Source organism: Pseudomicrostroma glucosiphilum, assembly GCF_003144135.1.
Source record: "Pseudomicrostroma glucosiphilum strain MCA 4718 unplaced genomic scaffold BCV69scaffold_1, whole genome shotgun sequence".
Lineage (NCBI taxonomy): Eukaryota > Fungi > Basidiomycota > Exobasidiomycetes > Microstromatales > Microstromataceae > Microstroma > Microstroma glucosiphilum.
This window is the reverse complement of record NW_020289913.1, coordinates 1,135,613-1,155,895: the sequence shown is the minus strand read 5'-3', so window position 1 is coordinate 1,155,895 and position 20,283 is coordinate 1,135,613. Positions and strand designations below refer to the sequence as shown.

At 56.1% G+C, this 20,283-nt stretch overlaps 9 protein-coding genes across 9 annotated transcripts; 6 read left to right on the top strand and 3 right to left on the bottom strand.

Annotated features, from left to right (window-relative positions):
- The first annotated feature begins 583 nt into the window (after positions 1-583).
- Positions 584-3,802, top strand: BCV69DRAFT_254740 (putative ribosomal elongation factor EF-2). The gene is made up of 2 exons (XM_025490564.1): positions 584-1,212; positions 1,286-3,802. Exons 1-2 carry the CDS (start codon positions 667-669, stop codon positions 3,704-3,706), a joined length of 2,967 nt encoding a protein of 988 aa, XP_025351109.1. The 5' UTR covers positions 584-666; the 3' UTR covers positions 3,707-3,802.
- A 431-nt stretch (positions 3,803-4,233) lies between these two features.
- BCV69DRAFT_279852 (calcium/proton exchanger) lies at positions 4,234-6,207 on the top strand. Its single transcript, XM_025491398.1, has 5 exons — positions 4,234-4,333; positions 4,441-4,478; positions 4,626-4,802; positions 4,895-5,737; positions 5,830-6,207. Exons 1-5 carry the CDS (start codon positions 4,330-4,332, stop codon positions 5,953-5,955), a joined length of 1,188 nt encoding a protein of 395 aa, XP_025351108.1. The 5' UTR covers positions 4,234-4,329; the 3' UTR covers positions 5,956-6,207.
- A 696-nt stretch (positions 6,208-6,903) lies between these two features.
- Positions 6,904-7,653, top strand: BCV69DRAFT_233575 (hypothetical protein; the record flags this gene model as incomplete). Its single annotated transcript, XM_025489866.1, has 1 exon — positions 6,904-7,653. A coding segment is annotated over one exon (750 nt), but the record flags the coding sequence as incomplete, so codon positions are not given.
- Positions 7,654-7,911: 258 nt separating this feature from the next.
- BCV69DRAFT_296252 (hypothetical protein) lies at positions 7,912-8,628 on the bottom strand (the record flags this gene model as incomplete). Its single annotated transcript, XM_025493991.1, has 2 exons — positions 7,912-7,956; positions 8,038-8,628. The coding sequence occupies 2 exons, from the start codon at positions 8,626-8,628 to the stop codon at positions 7,912-7,914; spliced, it is 636 nt and encodes a 211-aa protein (XP_025351106.1).
- Positions 8,629-9,479: 851 nt separating this feature from the next.
- On the top strand, positions 9,480-11,472 carry BCV69DRAFT_279850 (succinic semialdehyde dehydrogenase). The gene has a single exon (XM_025491397.1). It carries the CDS (start codon positions 9,484-9,486, stop codon positions 11,164-11,166), a length of 1,683 nt encoding a protein of 560 aa, XP_025351105.1. The 5' UTR covers positions 9,480-9,483; the 3' UTR covers positions 11,167-11,472.
- Positions 11,473-12,015: 543 nt separating this feature from the next.
- BCV69DRAFT_279849 (putative RPL2A-ribosomal protein L8.e) lies at positions 12,016-13,231 on the bottom strand. Its single transcript, XM_025491396.1, has one exon. It carries the CDS (start codon positions 12,893-12,895, stop codon positions 12,044-12,046), a length of 852 nt encoding a protein of 283 aa, XP_025351104.1. The 5' UTR covers positions 12,896-13,231; the 3' UTR covers positions 12,016-12,043.
- Positions 13,232-13,685: 454 nt separating this feature from the next.
- BCV69DRAFT_279848 (putative DNA-directed RNA polymerase II chain RPB10) lies at positions 13,686-14,535 on the top strand. The gene is made up of 2 exons (XM_025491395.1): positions 13,686-14,336; positions 14,416-14,535. The coding sequence occupies exons 1-2, from the start codon at positions 14,147-14,149 to the stop codon at positions 14,436-14,438; spliced, it is 213 nt and encodes a 70-aa protein (XP_025351103.1). The 5' UTR covers positions 13,686-14,146; the 3' UTR covers positions 14,439-14,535.
- An 80-nt stretch (positions 14,536-14,615) lies between these two features.
- Positions 14,616-17,465, bottom strand: BCV69DRAFT_279847 (hypothetical protein). The gene is made up of 4 exons (XM_025491394.1): positions 17,399-17,465; positions 15,664-17,309; positions 15,473-15,590; positions 14,616-15,392 (listed from the first exon to the last, which is right to left on the bottom strand). The coding sequence occupies exons 2-4, from the start codon at positions 17,305-17,307 to the stop codon at positions 14,731-14,733; spliced, it is 2,424 nt and encodes an 807-aa protein (XP_025351102.1). The 5' UTR covers positions 17,308-17,309; positions 17,399-17,465; the 3' UTR covers positions 14,616-14,730.
- Positions 17,466-18,260: 795 nt separating this feature from the next.
- Positions 18,261-19,708, top strand: BCV69DRAFT_279844 (hypothetical protein). The gene is made up of 4 exons (XM_025491393.1): positions 18,261-18,557; positions 18,647-19,141; positions 19,206-19,291; positions 19,368-19,708. The coding sequence occupies exons 1-4, from the start codon at positions 18,450-18,452 to the stop codon at positions 19,561-19,563; spliced, it is 885 nt and encodes a 294-aa protein (XP_025351101.1). The 5' UTR covers positions 18,261-18,449; the 3' UTR covers positions 19,564-19,708.
- The last annotated feature ends 575 nt before the right edge of the window (positions 19,709-20,283 follow it).

The window sequence follows — 20,283 nt, the reverse complement described above, 5'->3', positions numbered from 1 at the left end:
TGAGCAAGTCAGCCTCGGCTCGCAGTAGCCTGAGCGCCGCCAGCGGTACCAATGCGGCGGGTGTCGCTGCTATGACCCCGGCGGATAACAAGGGGGACAAGAAGACTAGTAAATAGATAGACGTAGAGACTGCTTGTGGTGGTAGACTGCGAATGGCTGATGTCACGCGGCACAAGATCAACAGCATTTTGGACGCTGTGATACCCCCTTGTGCTCGCCACGCTATCACCACCACTACATAGATCATGACAAGTCGAGCGAAGATGCCATAGAGGTTCGCCATCGGAGTTGCTTGTAGGAGGACTGGGCTCTGTTGTACAGTATGAAGAGGGTTAGACACTGTGTTTGATGCTCCGTTCATTCATACCATCCAATTCTCTTTTCGCAACGACTCTTCTATTTGTGCCTGCTGCTTGCGACGGTGTGCCTAGGTAGGTGATGGGCAGAGAGTTTCGCAGGGCTGAGGGCTACCAAGCACTCCTGGCCAAGCAATGGCGACCCTCCGTTCCGATCTGCGCGGCGCAGCTCCAGCCTCCAGGAAGGATTGGTCGGCTCGGCACCATCTTGATCCGCTTTGCACCATCCACTAGCTCTCTCACCTCTCCTTTCTCCCACTTCCCGCCTTGCCCCTACTCCCTCGCTTGCAGTCATCATCGTTCACACACGATGGATGACTACGATGAGTTCGGAAACTACATTGGCGCCCTGAGCGATTCGGACGATGGCGATTCTGAGATCGCTGCCGATCTTGACGAGCCTGCTCCCTTGGAAGGCTTCGATGAGGGCGACGATGATGCCGATGAGCGCATGTCAGGGCTGGATGAAGAGGACGAGGAAAGGATCGACCCTTCTTCAGCTCTCATCCGCGTGGATGAGGCGCCTCAGAATGCCGTAGTGTTGCACGAGAACAAGAAGTACTACCCTTCGGCGGCAGAGACGTATGGAGAAGACGTGGAGACGCTCGTAATGGAAGAGGATGCGCAACCCCTTACGCAACCCATCATCGAGCCTGTCAAGACTAGGAGGTTTGCCATTGAGGAGGAAGGTTTGCCGGAGACCAGATTTGATCGAGAGTTTATGATGAACCTCATGAACTTCCCAGACATGGTCAGAAATGTTGTAGTAGCGGGTCATTTGCACTCGGGAAAGACGAGATTGATGGATATGCTGGTCGAGGAGACTCACAAGATGGAGATTGACATGGATAGGAATGTGAGTCATGAAGTCCCGAAGCCTCTCACGCGATCAGGGCTGACGATCCGTCCTTCGAAATTCCTCCTGTTAGACGCGCTACACTGACTCGCATCTGCTTGAGCGTGATCGAGGCATCAGCATCAAGTCTGCTCCCATGTCTTTGGTGCTCCCAACAACCAAGGGCAAATCATACCTTTGCAACTTGATTGATACCCCGGGTCACGTCAACTTCCAAGACGAGGTGGCAGCAGCTACTCGCCTGGCGGATGGTGTTGTCCTCGTAGTAGATGTCGTAGAGGGCGTCATGTGCGGGGCGGATGCCATCATCAAGCATGCCATCCGCCAGGGCTTGTCCATCGTTCTGGTGCTGAACAAGATCGACCGGTTGATCCTGGAATTGAAGCTACCTCCGGCCGAAGCCTACTTCAAGATCCGCAATGCGATCGACGAGGTCAACAATGCCATTGCTACGCATGACACGAATCCCGCTCGTAGAATCGGCCCAGAGAGGGGCAACGTCGTCTTTGCCTCTACGCAGTCCGGCTGGTCTTTCACCCTGCGCTCCTTTGCCAAGCTGTATGCTGACAGCTTCGGTGGCATCGATGTTGAAGCCTTCGCCAAGCGTCTGTGGGGCAACATCTACTACAACGAAGAATCAAGGAACTTCTCACGGAAAGCTGCAGACCCCGAGAGTAAGCGCAGCTTTGTTCACTTCATCCTGGAGCCGCTATATAAGCTCTATACACAGGTACTATCCAGTGACACAGATTCGCTAGCAGCGACATTGAGCAGCCTTGGTATTCAACTGAAGCCAGCCGTCTTCAAGATCGATGTGAGGCCATTGCTCAAGATCGTTCTGAATCACTTCTTTGGTCCTAGCACCGGCCTCATGGACGTCATTGCCGAGCACATTCCCTCGCCCAAAGCCGCGGCAGCCACCAAGATTGCCAGCTCATGGAGTGGGCCTTTGGACTCGTCACTGGCACAAAGCATGGGTCAGTGTGATGCAGACGGACCTCTTGTCATCCAGATCGCTAAGCTGTACCAGACGATCGATGCCCAAGACTTCCGCGCCTTCGGGCGAGTACTCAGCGGAACCGTCAGAGTCGGCGATCGGGTCAAGGTGCTGGGCGAAGGCTATACCCAAGACGATGAGGAGGATTTGGTGATGGCTACTGTGGAAGGGGTGTGGGTGAATGAGACGAGATACGTCGTGCCGTCTGAGGGAATTCCAGCTGGATCCCTGGCCCTCTTGGGTGGTATCGATGCCAACGTCAGTAAGACTGCGACTGTCGTGTCTCCCTCTATTCCAGCCGAGGAGCTCTATGTCTTCAAGCCGTTGGTTCATATGACTCAATCGGTCCTCAAGGTTGCAGTGGAACCGCTGAATCCCTCTGAATTACCAAAGATGCTGGACGGTCTGCGCAAGATCAACAAGTCATACCCTCTTGCCACTACCAAGGTCGAGGAGAGCGGTGAGCACATCATCCTAGGAACAGGAGAGCTATATCTGGACTGTGTGATGCACGATCTGCGCAAGCTCTTCAGCGAGATTGAGATCAAGGTTTCTGATCCCACTGTTCGGTTCGCCGAGACAGTCGTGGAAACGAGTGCGGTCAAGTGCTACGCTCAGACGCCAAACAAGCGCAACAAGCTCACGATCATTGCTGAGCCGCTGGAAAAGGGCATCGCTGAAGATATCGAGTCAGGTCGCCTGAACATCCATTTACCTCCTCGCGAGCTAGGCAAGGTCTTTGTGGAGAACTACGGGTGGGATTTGTTGGCAGCGAGGTCCATTTGGGCCTTTGGACCTGACGAAGGGGGACCCAATATTCTAGTGGACGATACACTGCCGGGAGAGGTGGACAAGAAGCTCCTCTACTCTGTGCGCGAATCGATCAAGCAAGGGTTCCAGTGGGCAACGCGGGAAGGTCCATTGAGCGATGAGCCGATCCGCAACGTCAAGTTGCGAATCCTCGACGCGGAACTGGCGTCTGAGCCGATTCACCGTGGTGGTGGTCAGATGATCCCTACGGCCAGACGGTGTATCTATGCTGCCATCCTGATGGCGACACCGCGACTGATGGAACCCATCTACTATGTCGAGGTGCAAGCTCCGGCAGACTGTGTCAGTGCCGTGTACACGGTCCTGGCCCGGAGGAGAGGACATGTGGTGCAGGATCTGCCAAAGGCCGGTACCCCACTGTTCACTGTCAAGGCGTACATTCCCGTCATCGACGCCAATGGCTTCGAGACTGATCTGCGGACCGTCACGCAGGGTCAAGCCTTTTGTCTCCAGACGTTTGACCACTGGAGCGTTGTTCCTGGAGACCCAACAGATACGACGATCAAGCTGCGACCGCTGGAGCCTGCGCCGCCCCTGGGTCTGGCGAGGGACTTTGTGCTAAAGACGAGGCGGAGAAAGGGTCTTAGTGACCAGATTGCTGTCTCGAGCTATCTGGACCAGGAGATGGTCGTTGCGCTGGCTGCTGGCGGGTACGACTTGAGCTAGGCATCTGACGCGGGGTGGGCAAAGGGCAAGGCTATTTTTGTCGCATTCTGTACTCTCCTTCTCTGATGGGCCACAATGTACTATATTCGAAGACATGATCTCTGTATGTGATCGACCAGGCTTGGCGCAGTGGGCCATGGCGAAGGGCACGAGGGCGGTGCGAGATGCCAAGAAGTACGGCGGTGGAGGCGACGTGGCTGACGCTTGCCGCCTCTGTCGCTTCTCTGCCTTTGCACCCTCGAGCGTCCCGGCCGTCGTCACCGGTGGGTCGGGGTTTGAATACGTTTGCAGATCGGGTCCCTTGGCTGCTGCTGCCTGGCCCGGCCTGCGTTGGCGAGGGACAGGAAGCACCGCTTGAAGATGCGGCAGCAACCAAGCGCCAAGGAAGCAGGACCACAGCCGAGGGGACCAACGCAGCCAAGGTACCACCCGCCAACAGCACCGATCATCCACATCCCACCCCCACAGCCTCACATCTACCCTGCACACCTTGCCTCTGCCTCCACCACTACCCTTCCTCCGCACACCTCGCACTTGATCTTCAGGCGCCTCTCTACTGCACCACCCAATACTCGTGCACACACACACACCACTACGCAGTAGCAAGAGAAGAAGATCTAGTCATGCGTGCGTATTTCACACCCACATGCAGACAAGAGGTTCATCGCCATTTCCTCGCTCCTCCCATGGCTAACGTGTCTGCCCATTTCCCCGCTCCCGACCACCCCCCGCAGCTGCCTTGGAGAATACGCCGCTTCTGGGAAGCAATGGAGTGAGTAGCCTCGTCAGCTCCATCTACTGAGTGGCAGAGCTATCTGCGCCATGACAGGAAATCTTGGCCATGAGAGCACGCTCAGCAATACCGAAACGCTGACACCCTTCTTCTCTGCCCTCTTCCTCCACCTCTCGCGGTCTCCAGGGAGCTTCGTCTGAGGGTCATCCCACCTTTCTATCCTCTTTCAGGTGGATCATCACTAGCTCATGGCTCAATCTCTTCTGCATCTTCATTCCGCTGGGAATCGTGGCTGAGAAGATGCAATGGGATGCCGTCTGGATCTTCTCATTGAACTTCCTAGCCATCGTGCCGTTGGCAAAGGTGAGCCGCCTCCATCATGCACATGCGTGCCAAGTCCATCATTAGTACAGCTCATTGACCACTGCATACCGCTCTGCTTGCCCTATTTCCAGCTCCTCGGCGATGCTACAGAGCAAGCAGCACTCAAGCTCGGCTCCACCCTTGGAGGTCTCCTCAATGCCACCTTTGGCAACGCAGTCGAGCTCATTGTCGGAGTCGTGGCTCTCTTCCAAGGCCAATTGCGAATTGTGCAGACTTCCCTCATCGGATCGATTCTGTCCAACATTCTCCTCGTCCTGGGCATGTCCTTCGCCTTTGGAGGAGTTCACTTCACCGAGAACACTTTTCAGCAGACGGCCGCTCAGGCCTCCGGCAGCATCATGATGCTCAGCGTCGTCGCCATCGCCCTTCCCGCCGCATATCAAGGAGGCGCAGTTGCCGAGCTCTTCGGCAAGGACCCTTCCACTCAGCCCGGCTCTACCGAGGCTGGTATCCTCTTCATCTCGCGAGGTACCTCCGTCGTGCTGCTTCTGGTCTACATGCTCTACCTCTTTTTCCAGCTCAAGTCACATGCTTTTCTCTACGAAGGTGAAGAGGGAGACCAAGAGGAGGAGGAGACACCCCAGATGACCCCACTTGCTGCCGTTGTGGCACTGGGTGTCATCACCGTCATCACCTCCTTCTCGGCAGACTACCTTGTGGGCGCCATCGACGAGACTGCCAATGAGTATGGTATCCCCAAGGCCTTCATCTCCACTATCCTCCTGCCCATCATCGGTAACGCCGCCGAGCACACAACGAGCTGCCTGATGGCCTACAAGGGCAAGATGGAGATTGCCATTGGTGTCTCGGTGGGATCGTCGATTCAGATTGCCATGGGTCTGCTGCCCACACTGATCATCGTTGCCTGGATCATTGGACAGCCGCTGACCCTCTACTTCCAGACCTTTGAAACTGTGAGTGCGAAGAGAGATGACCCGAGTTCGAATTCGACGCAAGTTCGATCGCTAATTCGACTGGACAATGTTTCTTCAATCGCCTTGTTCAGGTCGTCCTCGTGTCTGCTGTCATCTTGGTCAACTCGTTGATCCAAGACGGCCGAAGCAACTACATGGAAGGCATGATGCTCTTCAGTCTGTACGTTGTCGCTGCCCTCTGCTTCTGGGTTTCGTAGGACAAGCAAAGCAAAACGTATGATCTGGCTAGCATCTGCGGCTGCTGTAGTGCATACTCGATTTCTTCACTTCACCCACCTCACACGCCTTTTAAACTCATCAATCTGCCTCACACCGTTGCATCCTTTAGTCTTGTATGTTCATAGCTTTGAGAAACTCTGCCTGACCTAGCTAACATGAATCCGTAATTGAGCGATCCGTCGCCCCTCTACCGTCTCACTGCCACAATGCTACCCTGCTTGACCGCAACTTCTGATGATGTGAAGTAGTGAGCGCGGGCTGGTGGTTCAGACTGCAGATCCGTGCTGGAGTAGGCGAAATCGCGGCGTCTTGAGCCCGCGTGGCTGGGGGAAGTGCGTCATTGCTCCCTCGATTCACCGCCAGTCTCGAACGATTGGATCGGCTCTCGGAGAAATCGGACCGTGAATTGGGGGGAAAGAGTGGCGGGAAGCCCAGGAGCCACGAGCCAGAGGCCAAAGTCCCCCTTGTTACGCTCGCATCGCTCCTTCTCTTCGGTCTCGATCTGCTAGCCTTTCCTCTCTCTCTCTCTTCTTTCTTTCGTCTCCCTCGTCTTCCTCTTCCTCTAAGCTTGGGTACTCTGGTCCTGGTCGGCGCACTTGGCCGTGCCTTCCTCCTCTCTCCCTCTCTCTGTCTTTCATATCTGGCGACACCTTTCCTTCCTCGATCTCAGCATGCATTCCTCTACTTCTTCTTCCTCTTCCTCTCTCTCATCTACTGTGCGCTCTGCACCCCGCAAGGGCGGGAGTTCAAGTCGGATCCCAGCTCTGTGGCTCGCAGCAGCTGCATCCCTCCTCGTTCTCCTCTCGACAGCAACGAGCATCTCGGCGCACCCATCTCCATCTAATCCAAGCGAACTCTCCACTTCTCCTGTCAGCGAGCGTGCCACCTCCCAGTCCGTCTTCGGAGAGCTTCCCAATGCAGTGGATTACTACAACCCAGCCAATGGTGGTGGTCATATGCTGACTATCGTCCCGGAGCTAGACGTCGGGGAGCCGATCAATATCATCGTCAGCGGTCGCAGCTCGCGCTCGGTCCTCACCCCCGTAGGTTTCCTCCTCTGGGCCACTTCCATCAACTATGGTGTCTCCTGCCTCGGCTCCTCGGACATCGGCACAGTTCAGTCTGCCAATTTGGGTGATGGATTTGGTCCAAGACCTCAAGGAAGTGATGGTGAAGGTATCAATGGTGTGTTGCGATACAACTATGGCTCGCCCTACTTTGGCACTTGCAAAGAGACTTTTGATGGTGGAAGTCACATGCGCTGGTTCATCCAGAACGGCAGCGACGCCGATTCGTCGGCAATCTTCCTCGCGGCTTCTACCGAGCTTCCCCTGGCGTACGGACACGACATTGCACAGAATGGATACAACATCGGTCGAGATGAGATCGTGGGCAATGCGACGAACCCCGAGGGTACGTCGTGGGAGGGCAACACCTACAACACTACGGTCATTTGGGTCCCGGCGGGACTGCTGCTCAATGCCACGAGCGACGGAGTCAACCATCCCAACGTCGCATTGCCAGGACAGCCAGCACAGGACGGTAGGGTCGCCGTACTGACCATTACCCAGCTCGACGGGTCCGCGAGCCAGGTCGAGATTGCCAACGGTGCTCGACGTACTGGCCATGCGGGAGTCGCTCTGCTCTTCACACTCCTCGCCGCTGGATTGTTGTTGACAGCGTCACTATGAGCACAGCTCCAGACGACGTCCACCATCCCTCAAGTCGACCGAGCGCCCTCTCTTCCTGTACGCGCTTTTTCTTCGCCTTCTCTGTATACCATTGACCCGCACCCTGAGGGTCGTTCCCGATGCCTTGTTCTATCACACCTTACGCAAATTTTCCCATGTAGTCTCAGAATCCTCTCTTCATGTAGTCGTATACGAGTACGGACAAATCTATCATTATTATGACAAAAGAGCACGAGTCCAGACCTAGCCTTTGAAGAGGGCGCACTTGTTGAGAATTTTCTTGAGGGCCTGTGCAGAGAGTCGAGGGAATATAGGTGAGCCTCTTCCCTCTCGAAAGCGATCGTTGGCACTTTAGCCTCCTTCACTCACGGGTGGTTTCCGATTGGGTGCAATGGCGATGCACGTCGGGATATTATCCGGCTGCTCGATCCACATGGTGTGCACGGGAAATTCCTCCTCTTCCTCTTCACCTTGAGCACGATCGGCGCTGCGTATCCTCTCCTCTCGCCTCTTCTCCCACTCAGATCTAGCAGCGCTCAACCTCTCACTGAGCACCTCCAATCCTTCCTCCTCCTCCTCCTTCTTCCCTCCCTGCCCCTCTACTTGTCCACCACTCTTCTTCTGCTTCTTCTCCTTTCCAGGCCACTGCATCACAACCTTGTGCATTCCACCCTTGAGTCCCTCGGGGGAGAGGTACTCTCTTGTCTGAGGGTGATCGGCAGTTAGCGCGAGAATGGCACAGGCGGCATGCGCGCCTTGCGCTATGAGGGGGCCGGTGGACCAGCCTGCTTGGCTTGGGAGGGAGCGGGGCAGGATGAGCTGCATTACTAGTGGGGGAAGAGCAGAGGCAGAGGTGGAAGAGGAAGTGGAAGGGACACTGGAGGTGGGATTATGGGCGAGAGCTGATGAAGGTGGGGCCGCAGCGCCGGCGGAGGCCGAAGAGGAGGAGGAAGAGGTCATCCTGCTTTGGTCTGCGCTGTGAAGCTGGGTGACAGTGGGGAGAGGGCACAGCGAGCTGAAGTGGCTTCTACGAGGAATTGTTCGGTAAGGTAGCCTGAGCATGCATGCCGTGAAATCGATCAGGAGGGGGCTGGCGTCTGGATGCTCAAAGGGGTCCACAGATGATCAGAGTTGCACAGGATGTCAGTGCGTTTCCGACGGGAAGAAGTGGAACAGGACATCTGTGCATCTGTGCTCCCGCCCGGCGCGTTGCTCGGCTCTAAGCACGGCTTAGTGAGAGTCAGACCCCAGAAACATCCTCCAGCCATGGTAGACCGGGAGATCCCACCACGCAGAGCAGAGGTCTGCTTCCATCTTCTGCAAAGATCGTCTATCGCGAGGCTTGAAAGGCTTACTAGGGCAAGCAGTGACCCATGTGCGTCCCCCCAGGGCTGTCCGGGGCTCACCGGGGCCGGTGGCTGAGGCGCAGCCCAACGTTGCAGCCCCGCCGCGGGGGTGGAGCCAGGCGAGGCAAGGAAGATATCACCCCGGGGCGCCCAGGGCAGGGCAATCATATAAAGCTATTTCGACAAGTGACGGTCAGTGTCCCGGTTTCCCTCTGCAACACCAGTATTCTTCACATCCCTGTTCGCTCTTTCTTGCCGGAGGTGAGTTGCTGATCCTGCCCCATCTGTCCCCCTGCCGGTATCTCCGGTCACTGGTCCGGTCCGGTGCCGAGGGCCGCCGCCCCTCCACAGGTGCCCGCCTGACCCAACTGCTCAGAGGCTCCACATCTGCCTTTCTTCACACCCAACCTTCGCTGATCGCCCAAGTCTCCCTTTTCCCCCCCGTCGCTCATTCGCTTGCCAGAGTTCCATGTCGACTGCTCTCCGTAATACTTCTACTGTACGACTCAATACTCGCAAAGCTATTGCGCCCTGCACTCTCACAGCAACAAGCCTCTTTGCACCTCGTACTGCAATTGCTCTCCCCGCTGCCGGATCAACGCGATCTTCTTTCCAGACCAGCCGCCGTTTCACCACCACGCCAATTGCCAAGATGCCGCAGATGCCAAAGAACATCATCAAGAAGGGACAGGATGACCTCAAGTTGTCCAACAAGTCCCTTTTGCTGAACAAGGGGCTGATTAATGGAAAGTGGGTGGACTCCAAGAATGGCAAGACGCTCGAGGTGTACAACAAGTCTACCCTGGCTACCATCGGTAGCGTGCCCGACATGGGTCTCGAGGACGTAAAGGAGGCCATTGATGCCGCTTACGAAGCTGGCAAGAGTTGGAGGGCCAAGACGGCAAGGGAGAGGTCTGACCTCCTCTACGCTCTCTATGCCGAGCTCCAGGCAAATGCCGATGACCTGGCTAAGATCATCGTGGGCGAGAATGGAAAGTCGCTGACCGAGGCCAAGGGCGAAGTTGCCTACTCCAACTCCTTTATCCAATGGTTTGCTGCTGAAGCCCAGAGGACGTACGGACAAGTCATCCCCGCTCCTCTTCCCGGCGTTCGCAACGTGGTCATCAAGCAGCCCGTCGGTGTGGCGGGTCTGATTACGCCCTGGAATTTCCCAGCAGCGATGATCACCAGGAAGCTCGGTCCTGCCCTTGCCGCCGGGTGTACCGCGGTGATCAAGGTGCCAGCCGAGACGCCCTTCTCTGGTCTCGCCATTGCCCACCTTGCCGAGAAGGTGGGCGTGCCAAAGGGTGTCATCAACGTCGTCGCCTGTGCCAAGGGAGACAACGAAGCTGCTGTGGGCAAGGAGCTGTGTGAGAACCCCAAGGTCAAGAAGATCTCCTTTACCGGTTCCACTCGTGTCGGCAAGATTCTCATGTCGCAGTGCTCTGGCACGCTCAAGAAGATGAGCATGGAGCTCGGTGGAAACGCCCCCTTCGTTGTCTTTGAGGACGCCGATCTGGACAAGGCCGTGGATGGAGCCATTGCTTGCAAGTTCCGTGGTTCTGGTCAGACTTGCGTGTGTGCCAACCGGCTCTACGTCCACGAAAAGGTCTACGACGAATTTGCCAAGCGTCTCGCTGCCAAGGTGGATGCCTTTAAGCTGGGCAATGGACTGGACGAAGGTGTCACTCACGGTCCTCTTGTAAACCAGGCTGGACTCGAAAAGGTCGAGAAGCACGTAGACGACTCGGTCAAGGCTGGCGCCAAGATCCTCTTGGGCGGCAAGCGTGGAGAAGGCACCTTCTATGAACCCACCATTCTCACCGACCTCCCACACCACCCACCCACCGACTACGAAGAGACTTTCGGTCCCCTCGCCGCCCTTTACAAGTTTTCTTCAGAGGAAGAAGTGGTACGAATGTGCAATGATGTAGACGTAGGTCTAGCTGGTTACTTTTACTCCAAGGATGTAGGAAGGGTATGGAGGGTAGCCGAAGCACTCGAGACGGGAATGGTGGGAATCAATACTGGAATCCTTTCACAGGCACAGGTACCCTTTGGTGGAATCAAGGAGAGTGGATTTGGAAGGGAAGGAGGATCTTCCATCTCTGAGTTCATGGTCGATAAGCTCATGGTCTTTGGTCCCGTCTAATTTGTCAGCGGGCAAGTGGTGGAGTCGGGAAATGATTCCCTTAGCTGTCAATGCAACATAGGTCGTTCGCTGTTCGCTAGAGCTCGGTGCTCGTCTTAGGTTGACCAATTTCTCTCTCTCCCTTTCCACGTTGGCACATTGTCCTCGAGCCCATGTAGTGAACTACTTGCGTTGAATCCGAGTCTAGCCTTCATAGTGATGCATGCAGTCACGAGGAAAAGGGCGTCATCAGCGTCGTCGTCGTCGTCGTCGTCCTCCTCGTCAGGCATCGCCCCAATCGCACCTCGTCAAGGACAAAGTTTGACCTCTTCGCCTCTGTTGTGCTTGCTGTGCTCAGTAGTATACTTTCGTCTTTGCCCACCATATGCACTGTGTGCCCCGGCCCTAGACGAGAGACGCCTTTGCCAGGAGCGAGCGGCACGGCGCTATTTCGGCCCATGGTACCCAGTAGCGAGAAGCACAGCAGAGGCAAAGAAATTAAGATCGAACAGTGGCAGCCTTCGGTCATGTGCGGTGCAGGCTACAATGTGCAGGCCTGAGCGCTGGTCATCTGAAAGAGTGGCCGATCCTTAACGGTGCAATGGCACGAGGCTGTCTTACCGTCAACTGTACGAAAAGCTACGTATCACACAATCACTCACACAATCACTCTAGAGTTTGCTGTGAATGGGAGAATCGTAGTGGAAAAGTGCAGAAAAGAACAGTGGGAGATGAAAAGCCGCAAGGCGTCTGGTGACTGCGACGTCCCCTTTTGGCAGTAAAGAGAGATTGTATACAAGAATGGACGAATGGTGAGGATGCACCGAAAGGCAGCATCCCGACCCCTCCCACGACTCCACCCTTTCCCTTCCACGACCTGAAAACGCTAGCCCGCTGCTTAGTCGTTCTTGACCTTGCCGACGGTACCACGGATAAGACCGGTTCGGCGAGCGGCAATGAGACCAGCCTTCTGACCCGACGGTGCGAACCTGGAGACAGTCGAAGCGTGACCAATGTGCTGGTGGTTTCCTCCTCCGTGAGGGTGGTCCACGGGGTTCATGGCCACACCACGAGTCTTGGGCCAGCTGTTCCTCTTGACACGGAACTTGTGGTGGGCACGACCAGCCTTGAGCAGGGGCTTGTCAATTCGTCCACCACCAGCAACGATACCAACGGTAGCACGAGCAGTCGAGGGGACAGTCTTCTTGGCACCGGAGGGCATACGGATACGGGTGACCTTGCCGTCAGCGTCGTGGCCAATGATGGTGACGTAGTTGCCGGAGGTACGGGCGAGTGTTCCACGGTCACCGGCCTTCTCCTCGACGTTGCAGACAATGGTTCCCTCGGGCAGAGAGGAGAGGGGGAGGACGTTGCCGACGTTGAGAGCAGAGCGCTTACCACAGTAGACGAACTGACCAGTGTACATGCCCTCGGTGGCGATGAAGGTCTCAGTTCGGATCTTGTAGCGGTAAGGGTCCCTGAAGGCTACGAGGGCGAGGGGAGCACCACGACCGGCATCGTGGATGATCTCCTTGACGATGCCTCGGATGTAACCGTTGCGCTCGGCGTAGTCGTAGTTCCTCAGCTTAGCTGGGTTCTTGTTGAGGTGGGTGTGGGACCTGAAGATCCCGCCCGACTTTCTCTGAGAACGGATGACACGACCCCTGTAGATGATGGTGAGGAGCAGCAAGGGGAGAGAATCAGTATTGACTGTATGTCTTCCCGTGCTGTAGTGATGCCAGCGTCCCATTGCCCCATCTCCTGCACCGATTCGCTGTCCCTCGGAAGATCCCCCCGACCATGCTGTAATTCCAACATTGCCCGTCCAACCGCTCATGAGCCATGCAGCGCCCTCCATATCGCTTGGCCTCCGACAGGCACTTGTCACTCTGTGCAGAGGACATGGCCACGATGCATCCCTCTCGATGCCCCATTATCTCCTGGCATCTACCCTTCCGCATCACTGTGCCTCCCTTCTTCGCCCATCAATGCCGTCTCAAGATACCCACATTGTGCTATGAGGACAAGCAGAATGAGGGAAGTCGTCGAAGAGTGGATGAGGTCGTTATACGTCGGTAAAGGGGAGGATGAGGAAGGTGTGCAGGATTTCGAGATTGGATCAGAAGATGAGGATGTAGGAGCAAGCCGGGTAAAGGAAAGGGGATATGAAGAGGACGATACAGAAGAGGAGAAGAAGATGATCAGTAACCGTCTCCAACTGGGCTACGACGTCTTGTCTGCTTGAACTCACAATTATACTTTGGTGATAGGTTGGGGGATTGGTGGTAACGACGATGGGCGTGGGCAGCCTCAAATTCTCGTCCGCCTCTTCACCGCTCGCAACCGTAGCGTCCGCTGCAACTCCGCCGAGCGCATCACGTGCAACCCAGCCACCGCCCCCCTCGCACGCACGCACGCACGCACGCACGCAGGCGCACGCCCACCAGCCAGGAAGGAAGGCAGGGCAGGGCAAGGGCCATGCGCCACGCCATCCCTGTCCGACTCGGGCAAATTTCCTCCGACGATCTCCCTTCCCCATCCCAGCCAATGCCTTTCCAGTCGCGGTGGTAGCAAGACGGCGACGAAGCTTGCCTGTTCATGTGAGTAGTATGATGCCAACGTAGACGAGAGTCTGTAGATGCTACAGATACAGCAAAGAGGAAGGCCTCGATGGACTGTAGTGGCAGCCACCTCGATCGAGTCCCAGGGTAGGGCTCAGCCAAAGAGGGCTCGCAAATGATGATAACACCAACACATTACAAAGATCAAGCTCAACAGTCTAACCCAGAGATGGGGGTGACGACACAATTCTGCAATACTGATACGCTCTTGAGGACACAAGAGGGCAGGAAAGGAAGGGGCGACAGGCATCGGAGAGACACTGCCACGCTGGGCCCCTCAACCTCGGTACTGACTATCGTACGCGCTCCTCTGCACGCCGCCCTTCATTAGACTCGTCGCATCACACCCACCATCTCGACCACTCTTCCGCCTCTCCAAGATGATCATTCCCGTCCGTTGCTTCTCCTGCGGCAAGGTCATCGGTGACAAGTGGAACGCCTACTTGGCGCTTCTGCTCGGTGGCATGGAAGAAGGACCTGCATTGACCGAGTTGGGACTCAAGCGGTACTGCTGTAGGAGGATGGTCCTCACGCACGTTGATCTGATTGAGAAGCTGCTGCAATACAACAGTGAGTAGAGGCGACACAGACATTTGGCTCGCTTCGAAGTGGTCACTGACAATGGATACCTTCTCATCGTCCACATCAGTTCACGAGAGAAGGAACGTGTAAGCCAATTCTCTATCCGAACCTCCCTTCCGCACCCAACTCATCACGTCCCCATTGTGGCACGTTGTACATTATGTTTCGTTCCAACACAATACCATGACCTCTTGTAGACTACCACGGACGACTGAGATTGTGCCATGTTCACTATGCTTGTGTCACAGCATGAGAGTTGTTTGGATGTATGGCTTCAGCGGCTGCCGTAAAGATATATTTGGAACCAGAGTGACACACCCATACTTGGGCTCAACGAGCAATTGCGTTTAAAGGCCTCCTATCCCCTTTCATTCCCTTCTCTTCACCTTCCACCCCATCGACCCCCACCTGGTCCACCCTGGGCTCCTGCATATCCACCCCTGCCCCCAGGAGCTGTGCGGTACCCTGCCTCTTGAGGAGGAAGACCAGGAGCTTGAGACTGATACCCACCGTGTGCAAAGGATGGTGGAGGACCGGGGTGTTGCGGCATTTGAGGCTGTGCTTGCTGATGATAGTGCGATTGAGCGTGCGGACCTCCTTGCTGGTTGTAATTCGTTCCGGCATTCCAAGAGTTGGTAGGGTTAGCCATGGGCAAAACATTCACTCCTCCAACTCCTCCGCCGCCGCCGCTGTTCATGAGCAGCTGTTGCAGACCGTCTGAAGAGATGCCCAGTGACTCCAGGGAGGTGGCCGGTACACCCGCAGCCGAGGTCACGCTCCCTCCGGCAATCTGTCTCATCAATTGCTCAAGATCGATTGGTCCACTAGAAGAGGCCGGGGCGTGCCATGCTTCAGGCAGAGCAATGTCTTGAATGACGTGAGCGGGATCAGACGCACGAGCCTCATAGGGCTCTCCAGCGGAAGGTGGTACATCAGAGGGCTCTACATAGACGGCAGACAGGACGGACCGCTCCCGAGCTTCCAGTCTTCCAGACTCCTCGCTCTCCGTGCCTCTGACGGGGGAAGGATCGGGGCATACGACGTCTAACAGCAGCACCAATGTGGAGCGTAAAACGTCAGCACAGGGATCAGCTGTCACTTTGTCAAGGCTAGGGTGGACTCACCTAGTGGCTCATACCAGTCAAGCTCCTCTTCCAGCTCATACGCATGGGCAGCTTTCCGTAGCGCGCTACCTTCATCCGACTCAAGTCCGTGCAATCCTCGGTCCTCGATGGATGCATGCTGCGGTTGGGAGGGTTCAAAGAATGAGCAATTGCGCTGAGGAATTTCAGACTATCTCAGCCGCACAACTCACCACTTCCTCGTCAATGTCGACGATGCTTTCGAATACTCTGACCTCCAGTAGATTGTCGTCCCTCCATCTGACCTTCTTCTTCGGCTTTCCGGGAGCTATCGGAGCTGTTGCCTCTTGCTTCACAGTAGACGAAGGCTGTGCCGACTTGACTTTAGACGAAGGCGGACCTTTGAGTAGATCGCTGAACATGTCTTTGGAGCCAGTCGCACGCTTGGCGGTAGAGGTCGTCGTCTTGGCACTGGAGCCGGTCATCGAAGCCGGCTTGCGGGCAAGCCCGACTTTCTTGGGACCATCGCTGTCGTCATCGACATCTACAGCGAGGCGTTTGCCAGCGAGCTTCGTCGTTGACGGGGCTGGAACCTTCCTCGTTTTCTCTTTGCACTTCATGCACACTTGCTCGATTGTTTGGCCATGTGGTCCAGATGCTTTGACTCGCGTCGTAGAAGTCACGCCAGGCAGCAAGACCGTCTTGCAATTAGAGCAGACAGGTTTCAGATCAGCATCAAGACGAGTCACCGTCTTCTTCGCCATACCTTGCAGGTCACCAGCGCGCTGTTGGCCAGTACTTGCGGCCAGCTTATTGGCAGCGCCGGCAGAGAGGCCCGGAGGGTTCGCCAAGTGGTTCACTGCTGTAAGGTAGGCAGAAGACTGGGCTAGATTGCTCATTGTTTGCATAGGACCGGGCGCAGGGCCGGACGGGCCTCCGCTGGTGCTTACTACGGCGGCGGTGCCCTTGGACTTCTTGCTCGGTGGAGCCTCGGCACTACTTGTAGCGGCAGCTCTCTTGGCCTGGTTGGCGGCAGCCTGGTCCACTTGGGCGGAAGGCACGACCATGCGCTTCCATTGGTCTCTCAGCTCGATGGCCAAATCTCTTGCTTTGGGTGGAGCGTTCTTCACAACGACGTTGACGGCCTTCACCAGACAATTGCCAGTCTCATCGTCTACGAGGTGACCAAATAGGACGGGCATAGCGCTCAACAGTCTCAACAGTGAAAGGCGCGTCGGTCCCCACTCTGGGTAATCAATGGTGCTCCGTAGCCACGAAGCTAGCATACGCCGACCTCTGACATCGTCCAGCAGAGCACCCCAGAATGCATTATTGTCTGCTGCTCTGAGATCGGCAATCAAGCTCTTGCGGTCCTCCAAGCTCATACTTCGAGTCTGGTAGGTCGCCGCTGCACGAGATGTAGTAGCATTGGCCTCTAATAGGGAAAGGAGGGTCTGCGCTGCCTGTCGTGGATTGCTCTTAAAATAAGAGGGTCGAAGAACAGCGGCAAACGAATTCTGTGCAGCTTCATCAAAGCCCGGCTCAACAGGGGCAGGAGATGCGGGCGGTCGGCTGTCTGGAGGTGAAAGCGAGGGATCTGGTCCTACATCGATGTAGACGTCTGGAGCAGCATTGGTGGACTGCGTCTGAACGAACTCCGACGAGTGCGGAGGCCACGACGATTCAGGCGCAAGATGGTTTGCCGCTTCGCGTTCTTGGTGCAGCTGCGGCGGTGACAGGGACTGCCGTAACAGACCCGGTATATCTTGATAGGTGCGTGCTTGTACACTACCGGGCAATGCAGTTGTTGTCGCTTCGAGATCCACAGCCGCAGGTCTGATGAGGCCTCGAAAGTTAAAGGCGTCTCCGAGACTCATTGCTGTTTAGTAGGGGGACGTGGGAGCGAATTGAGGTGTCAGTGTGTTGTTTCCGAGTATCTCGCATCCATTGGCGTGCTGTCTGACCCGCCTTGGGTACTTCTCGGTCCGACATGACCTCTCCTGCCATTGATGATCTCTGACCATACCAGGTTTCGAGCGGGTCGGTGCTGTACCCGGGGACGGGTGGCAGATGGCCTGTGCATCGACCCACCAGCCACGTGGTGAACCCGACTCCGACCCGAACCCGGCAGGTGGGCTTGCTTGGGGGGCGATATCGGCCTGTGCCAAAGTGACATGACGGCCTGCCGAGGCGTGGTGTCTTTCCCTGTCTCCATAGAGAACGCTGAACAAAGTATACAATGTGTGCGTCGAACAGAGGCAATGACATTACAGAGAAGGTAGATCTAGCAAGAGGAGACGGGCCCTCCTCGAGAGACCCTATGAGCAGCAGCACAGGTCACAGCCACGATCTGTATTCCGGTGCCACGCGCTTGTTTCGGTCGCCCATTGGCCGTCGCAAACAGATCAGGTCAATACTAACCATGGGTATCGAAAGTAAGGGATCAAGGGAGATGATATCTGCGTGAGGAAGCTCGGCCTCCCGATCGTGCTTGCGAAGTCGGCCTATGTGCCCTGAGCTGAGTCGAGCAGTCAGCAACGCCGGGCTCAATGTCCACGGGTTGTTGCCCTTCGCCGACTCTGCCACCGCTTCTGCAGGTCAGGTATCTAGACGATTGTAGAAGCGACGGCAACAACGACGACTTGCAATCAGGGTCAGGGACAAGGGAATGCGGTGTGCAAAGGCGGAGCGGGGGCCGAGATGGTGTGGGTCAGGAGGGAGTGATGGAGATTGTCAGATTCTGGGATTTGAATCCAGTCGCGCGCGCAATGTGCGACGGGCGATTAGCAGCAGGCGTGTCTTGGTGCAAATCACTCTTTAAATTAGGCCACTGCTCCTTACAAAGGGGATTAGACCACCAACATCCCCGCATTTGATTAGAAGCACGAGCCACCAGACTCGGACTCACTACCATCCTCCTACTTCCGTCAGACGCAAGTAGTGCAGAAGAGCATTCCCGACAGGACAGGACAGGCAGTGCAACAGGTCATCACTCGGCTTGCCAACGATTGCTGCCAGGATGGACGGCTACAACTTCAATCCAACATCGGCCTGGTCGCAGACGGCGCAGTTCCTGCCTCAAGGGCATGGCTTTGAGTCCGCCGAGGTGTCTTCTGCTCGCCAACAGGTGCGTAGGCGATGTATGCTTTCTGAACAAAGACTCAGTCGTGCAACAAGGAACTGACCCAGAGCTTCGACGCGCCTCTTCTCTGACAGATGGTCAACGATTTGCAGCGAGCTACTGATGCCTTGCGCAATGCTGCCAACAGCTTCGAGAACTTCTCGAGGATCATCTCACGTACGAGCAATCCTACCGTCGCCCAGACCAATGGCCGCGCAAACGAGATTGCCAACTTCCTCCAGAACCACGGACATCTTCTGCAATCGACGTCTGCGGGCACTGGAGGCAGCCCTGTTCTAGCTGCCCAGGCATCGACGGCAGCACAGGCTGCACCTGTAGCAAGCGCACGCAGCACCTCTGTTCCCGCTGATGACGCCGAGGGGCAGGCAAAGAAGATCAGCAAGAGACAGAAGAAGCTCATGAAGCAGGCCAGAGATCCAGACGCGCCCAAGCGTCCTCCGAATGCCTACCTGCTCTTCCAGAACGAGGTTCGGGCTGATATGAAGGAAAGATTCCCTGAGCTAGCTTACCGAGATCTTCTAGGAAAGATTGCAGACGCGTGGAAGAGCTTGAGTGATGACGACAAGAAGGTCAGTAGCCGTACAGCATTTGCGTAGCGAAATAGGACGCTGACCTGGCTTCGTCATCTCTCAGGTGTATGAGGACAAGACGACCGAAGCGATGAAGAAGTGGGGCGATGACAAGAAGCACCATGAGGCAGGTCAGACCACTGTCAGGGAGTGAGTATCCTCGCATCCAGCACACAATCCGGCATCTGACCTCGTATTGATCACGTCTCTTGTACAATCACACCAGGGCGAGCGCCAGCAGTGATGAGATCAACTCCTCCGCCTATACGCTCCCTCAGGCAGTACCCCAAACACCTGTCGCTGCAAAGGCGGCATCGCCAGATGTCAGTGTGACCAAGGAGAAGAAGGATAAGAAGCGAAAGGACAAAGATAAGGATAAAGAGAGCGCTTCCGCAAAGAAGGAGAAGCGATCCAAGCAGTAGGGGATGGCTCGCAGAGCTGCCGATGATCGACTGCAAGGCAGAGCCAGGGTCCCGGGAATCTAACAAAGATCGATTGCATGTCTTGCTCCCCTCATTCTTTTCCGTGTGAGCGCCCATGTTTGGTGAAACGTCATGCGAGACCAGTCGCAAAAGAAAGGCAGCGGTCCGAATTAGCTCTCTGCAGCATCGATGCGCAACGATGCCGCTGGAATGTGTGCCCCCGCCGGCAGACGCACATCGAGGGATCTGGGTGGAAGGGCGTGCTAGACAGTCAAGCAACGTGCGGTACTTTTGGCATAAAATTGAGGCTTCGGAAGCTTCTCCTCTCGCGCGGATCCATTTGGGTGCGGATGTGCTGCAGGCGTCGGGATGTGCAAGGGGTCAGGGAAAGTGAGGGGGCGCGGGGCCAGGAATAGGGGGTTTCCGGCGTTTTACGCCGAGTGGCATTGGACCTCCGTGCGTGAGCTCGAAGAGAAAGCTCCCCTTTTTAGCAAGTAGCAAGGTCTAGCTCCGGCTGTCTGCCAGCTGTCGCTTGTCGGTTGGTAGCCGATGATGAATCACACTCGGTCTGCGTGGGTCCAGGGGTAGTAGTGAGCCACAAACTGCTAATGCACTGCCAGGGGACACGCGGGACAGAGATCCACAGAGGCACACCCTGGCGGAATCCTGGAGCGAGCGCGTGCTGTGGCGGACGAGAAACTCGATGGAGGTGCCTGTGTA

Excerpts from the sequence above, each read along its gene's own strand:
- BCV69DRAFT_279849 (XM_025491396.1), bottom strand. The coding sequence starts at position 12,895 with ATGGGACGCTGGCATCACTACAGCACGGGAAGACATACAGTCAATACT.
- BCV69DRAFT_279848 (XM_025491395.1), top strand. The coding sequence starts at position 14,147 with ATGATCATTCCCGTCCGTTGCTTCTCCTGCGGCAAGGTCATCGGTGAC. Across the intron at positions 14,337-14,415 it reads GAAGCTGCTGCAATACAACA|TTCACGAGAGAAGGAACGTG; the intron begins GTGAGTAGAGGC and ends CGTCCACATCAG.
- BCV69DRAFT_279847 (XM_025491394.1), bottom strand. The coding sequence starts at position 17,307 with ATGAGTCTCGGAGACGCCTTTAACTTTCGAGGCCTCATCAGACCTGCG. Across the intron at positions 15,591-15,663 it reads TCGACATTGACGAGGAAGTG|CATGCATCCATCGAGGACCG; the intron begins GTGAGTTGTGCG and ends TCCCAACCGCAG. Across the intron at positions 15,393-15,472 it reads TGACTGGTATGAGCCACTAG|ACGTCGTATGCCCCGATCCT; the intron begins GTGAGTCCACCC and ends TGCTGCTGTTAG.
- BCV69DRAFT_254740 (XM_025490564.1), top strand. The coding sequence starts at position 667 with ATGGATGACTACGATGAGTTCGGAAACTACATTGGCGCCCTGAGCGAT. Across the intron at positions 1,213-1,285 it reads AGATTGACATGGATAGGAAT|ACGCGCTACACTGACTCGCA; the intron begins GTGAGTCATGAA and ends TCCTCCTGTTAG.
- BCV69DRAFT_279844 (XM_025491393.1), top strand. The coding sequence starts at position 18,450 with ATGGACGGCTACAACTTCAATCCAACATCGGCCTGGTCGCAGACGGCG. Across the intron at positions 18,558-18,646 it reads TGTCTTCTGCTCGCCAACAG|ATGGTCAACGATTTGCAGCG; the intron begins GTGCGTAGGCGA and ends CTTCTCTGACAG. Across the intron at positions 19,142-19,205 it reads TGAGTGATGACGACAAGAAG|GTGTATGAGGACAAGACGAC; the intron begins GTCAGTAGCCGT and ends GTCATCTCTCAG.
- BCV69DRAFT_279850 (XM_025491397.1), top strand. The coding sequence starts at position 9,484 with ATGTCGACTGCTCTCCGTAATACTTCTACTGTACGACTCAATACTCGC.
- BCV69DRAFT_279852 (XM_025491398.1), top strand. Across the intron at positions 4,803-4,894 it reads CCATCGTGCCGTTGGCAAAG|CTCCTCGGCGATGCTACAGA; the intron begins GTGAGCCGCCTC and ends CCCTATTTCCAG. Across the intron at positions 5,738-5,829 it reads ACTTCCAGACCTTTGAAACT|GTCGTCCTCGTGTCTGCTGT; the intron begins GTGAGTGCGAAG and ends CGCCTTGTTCAG.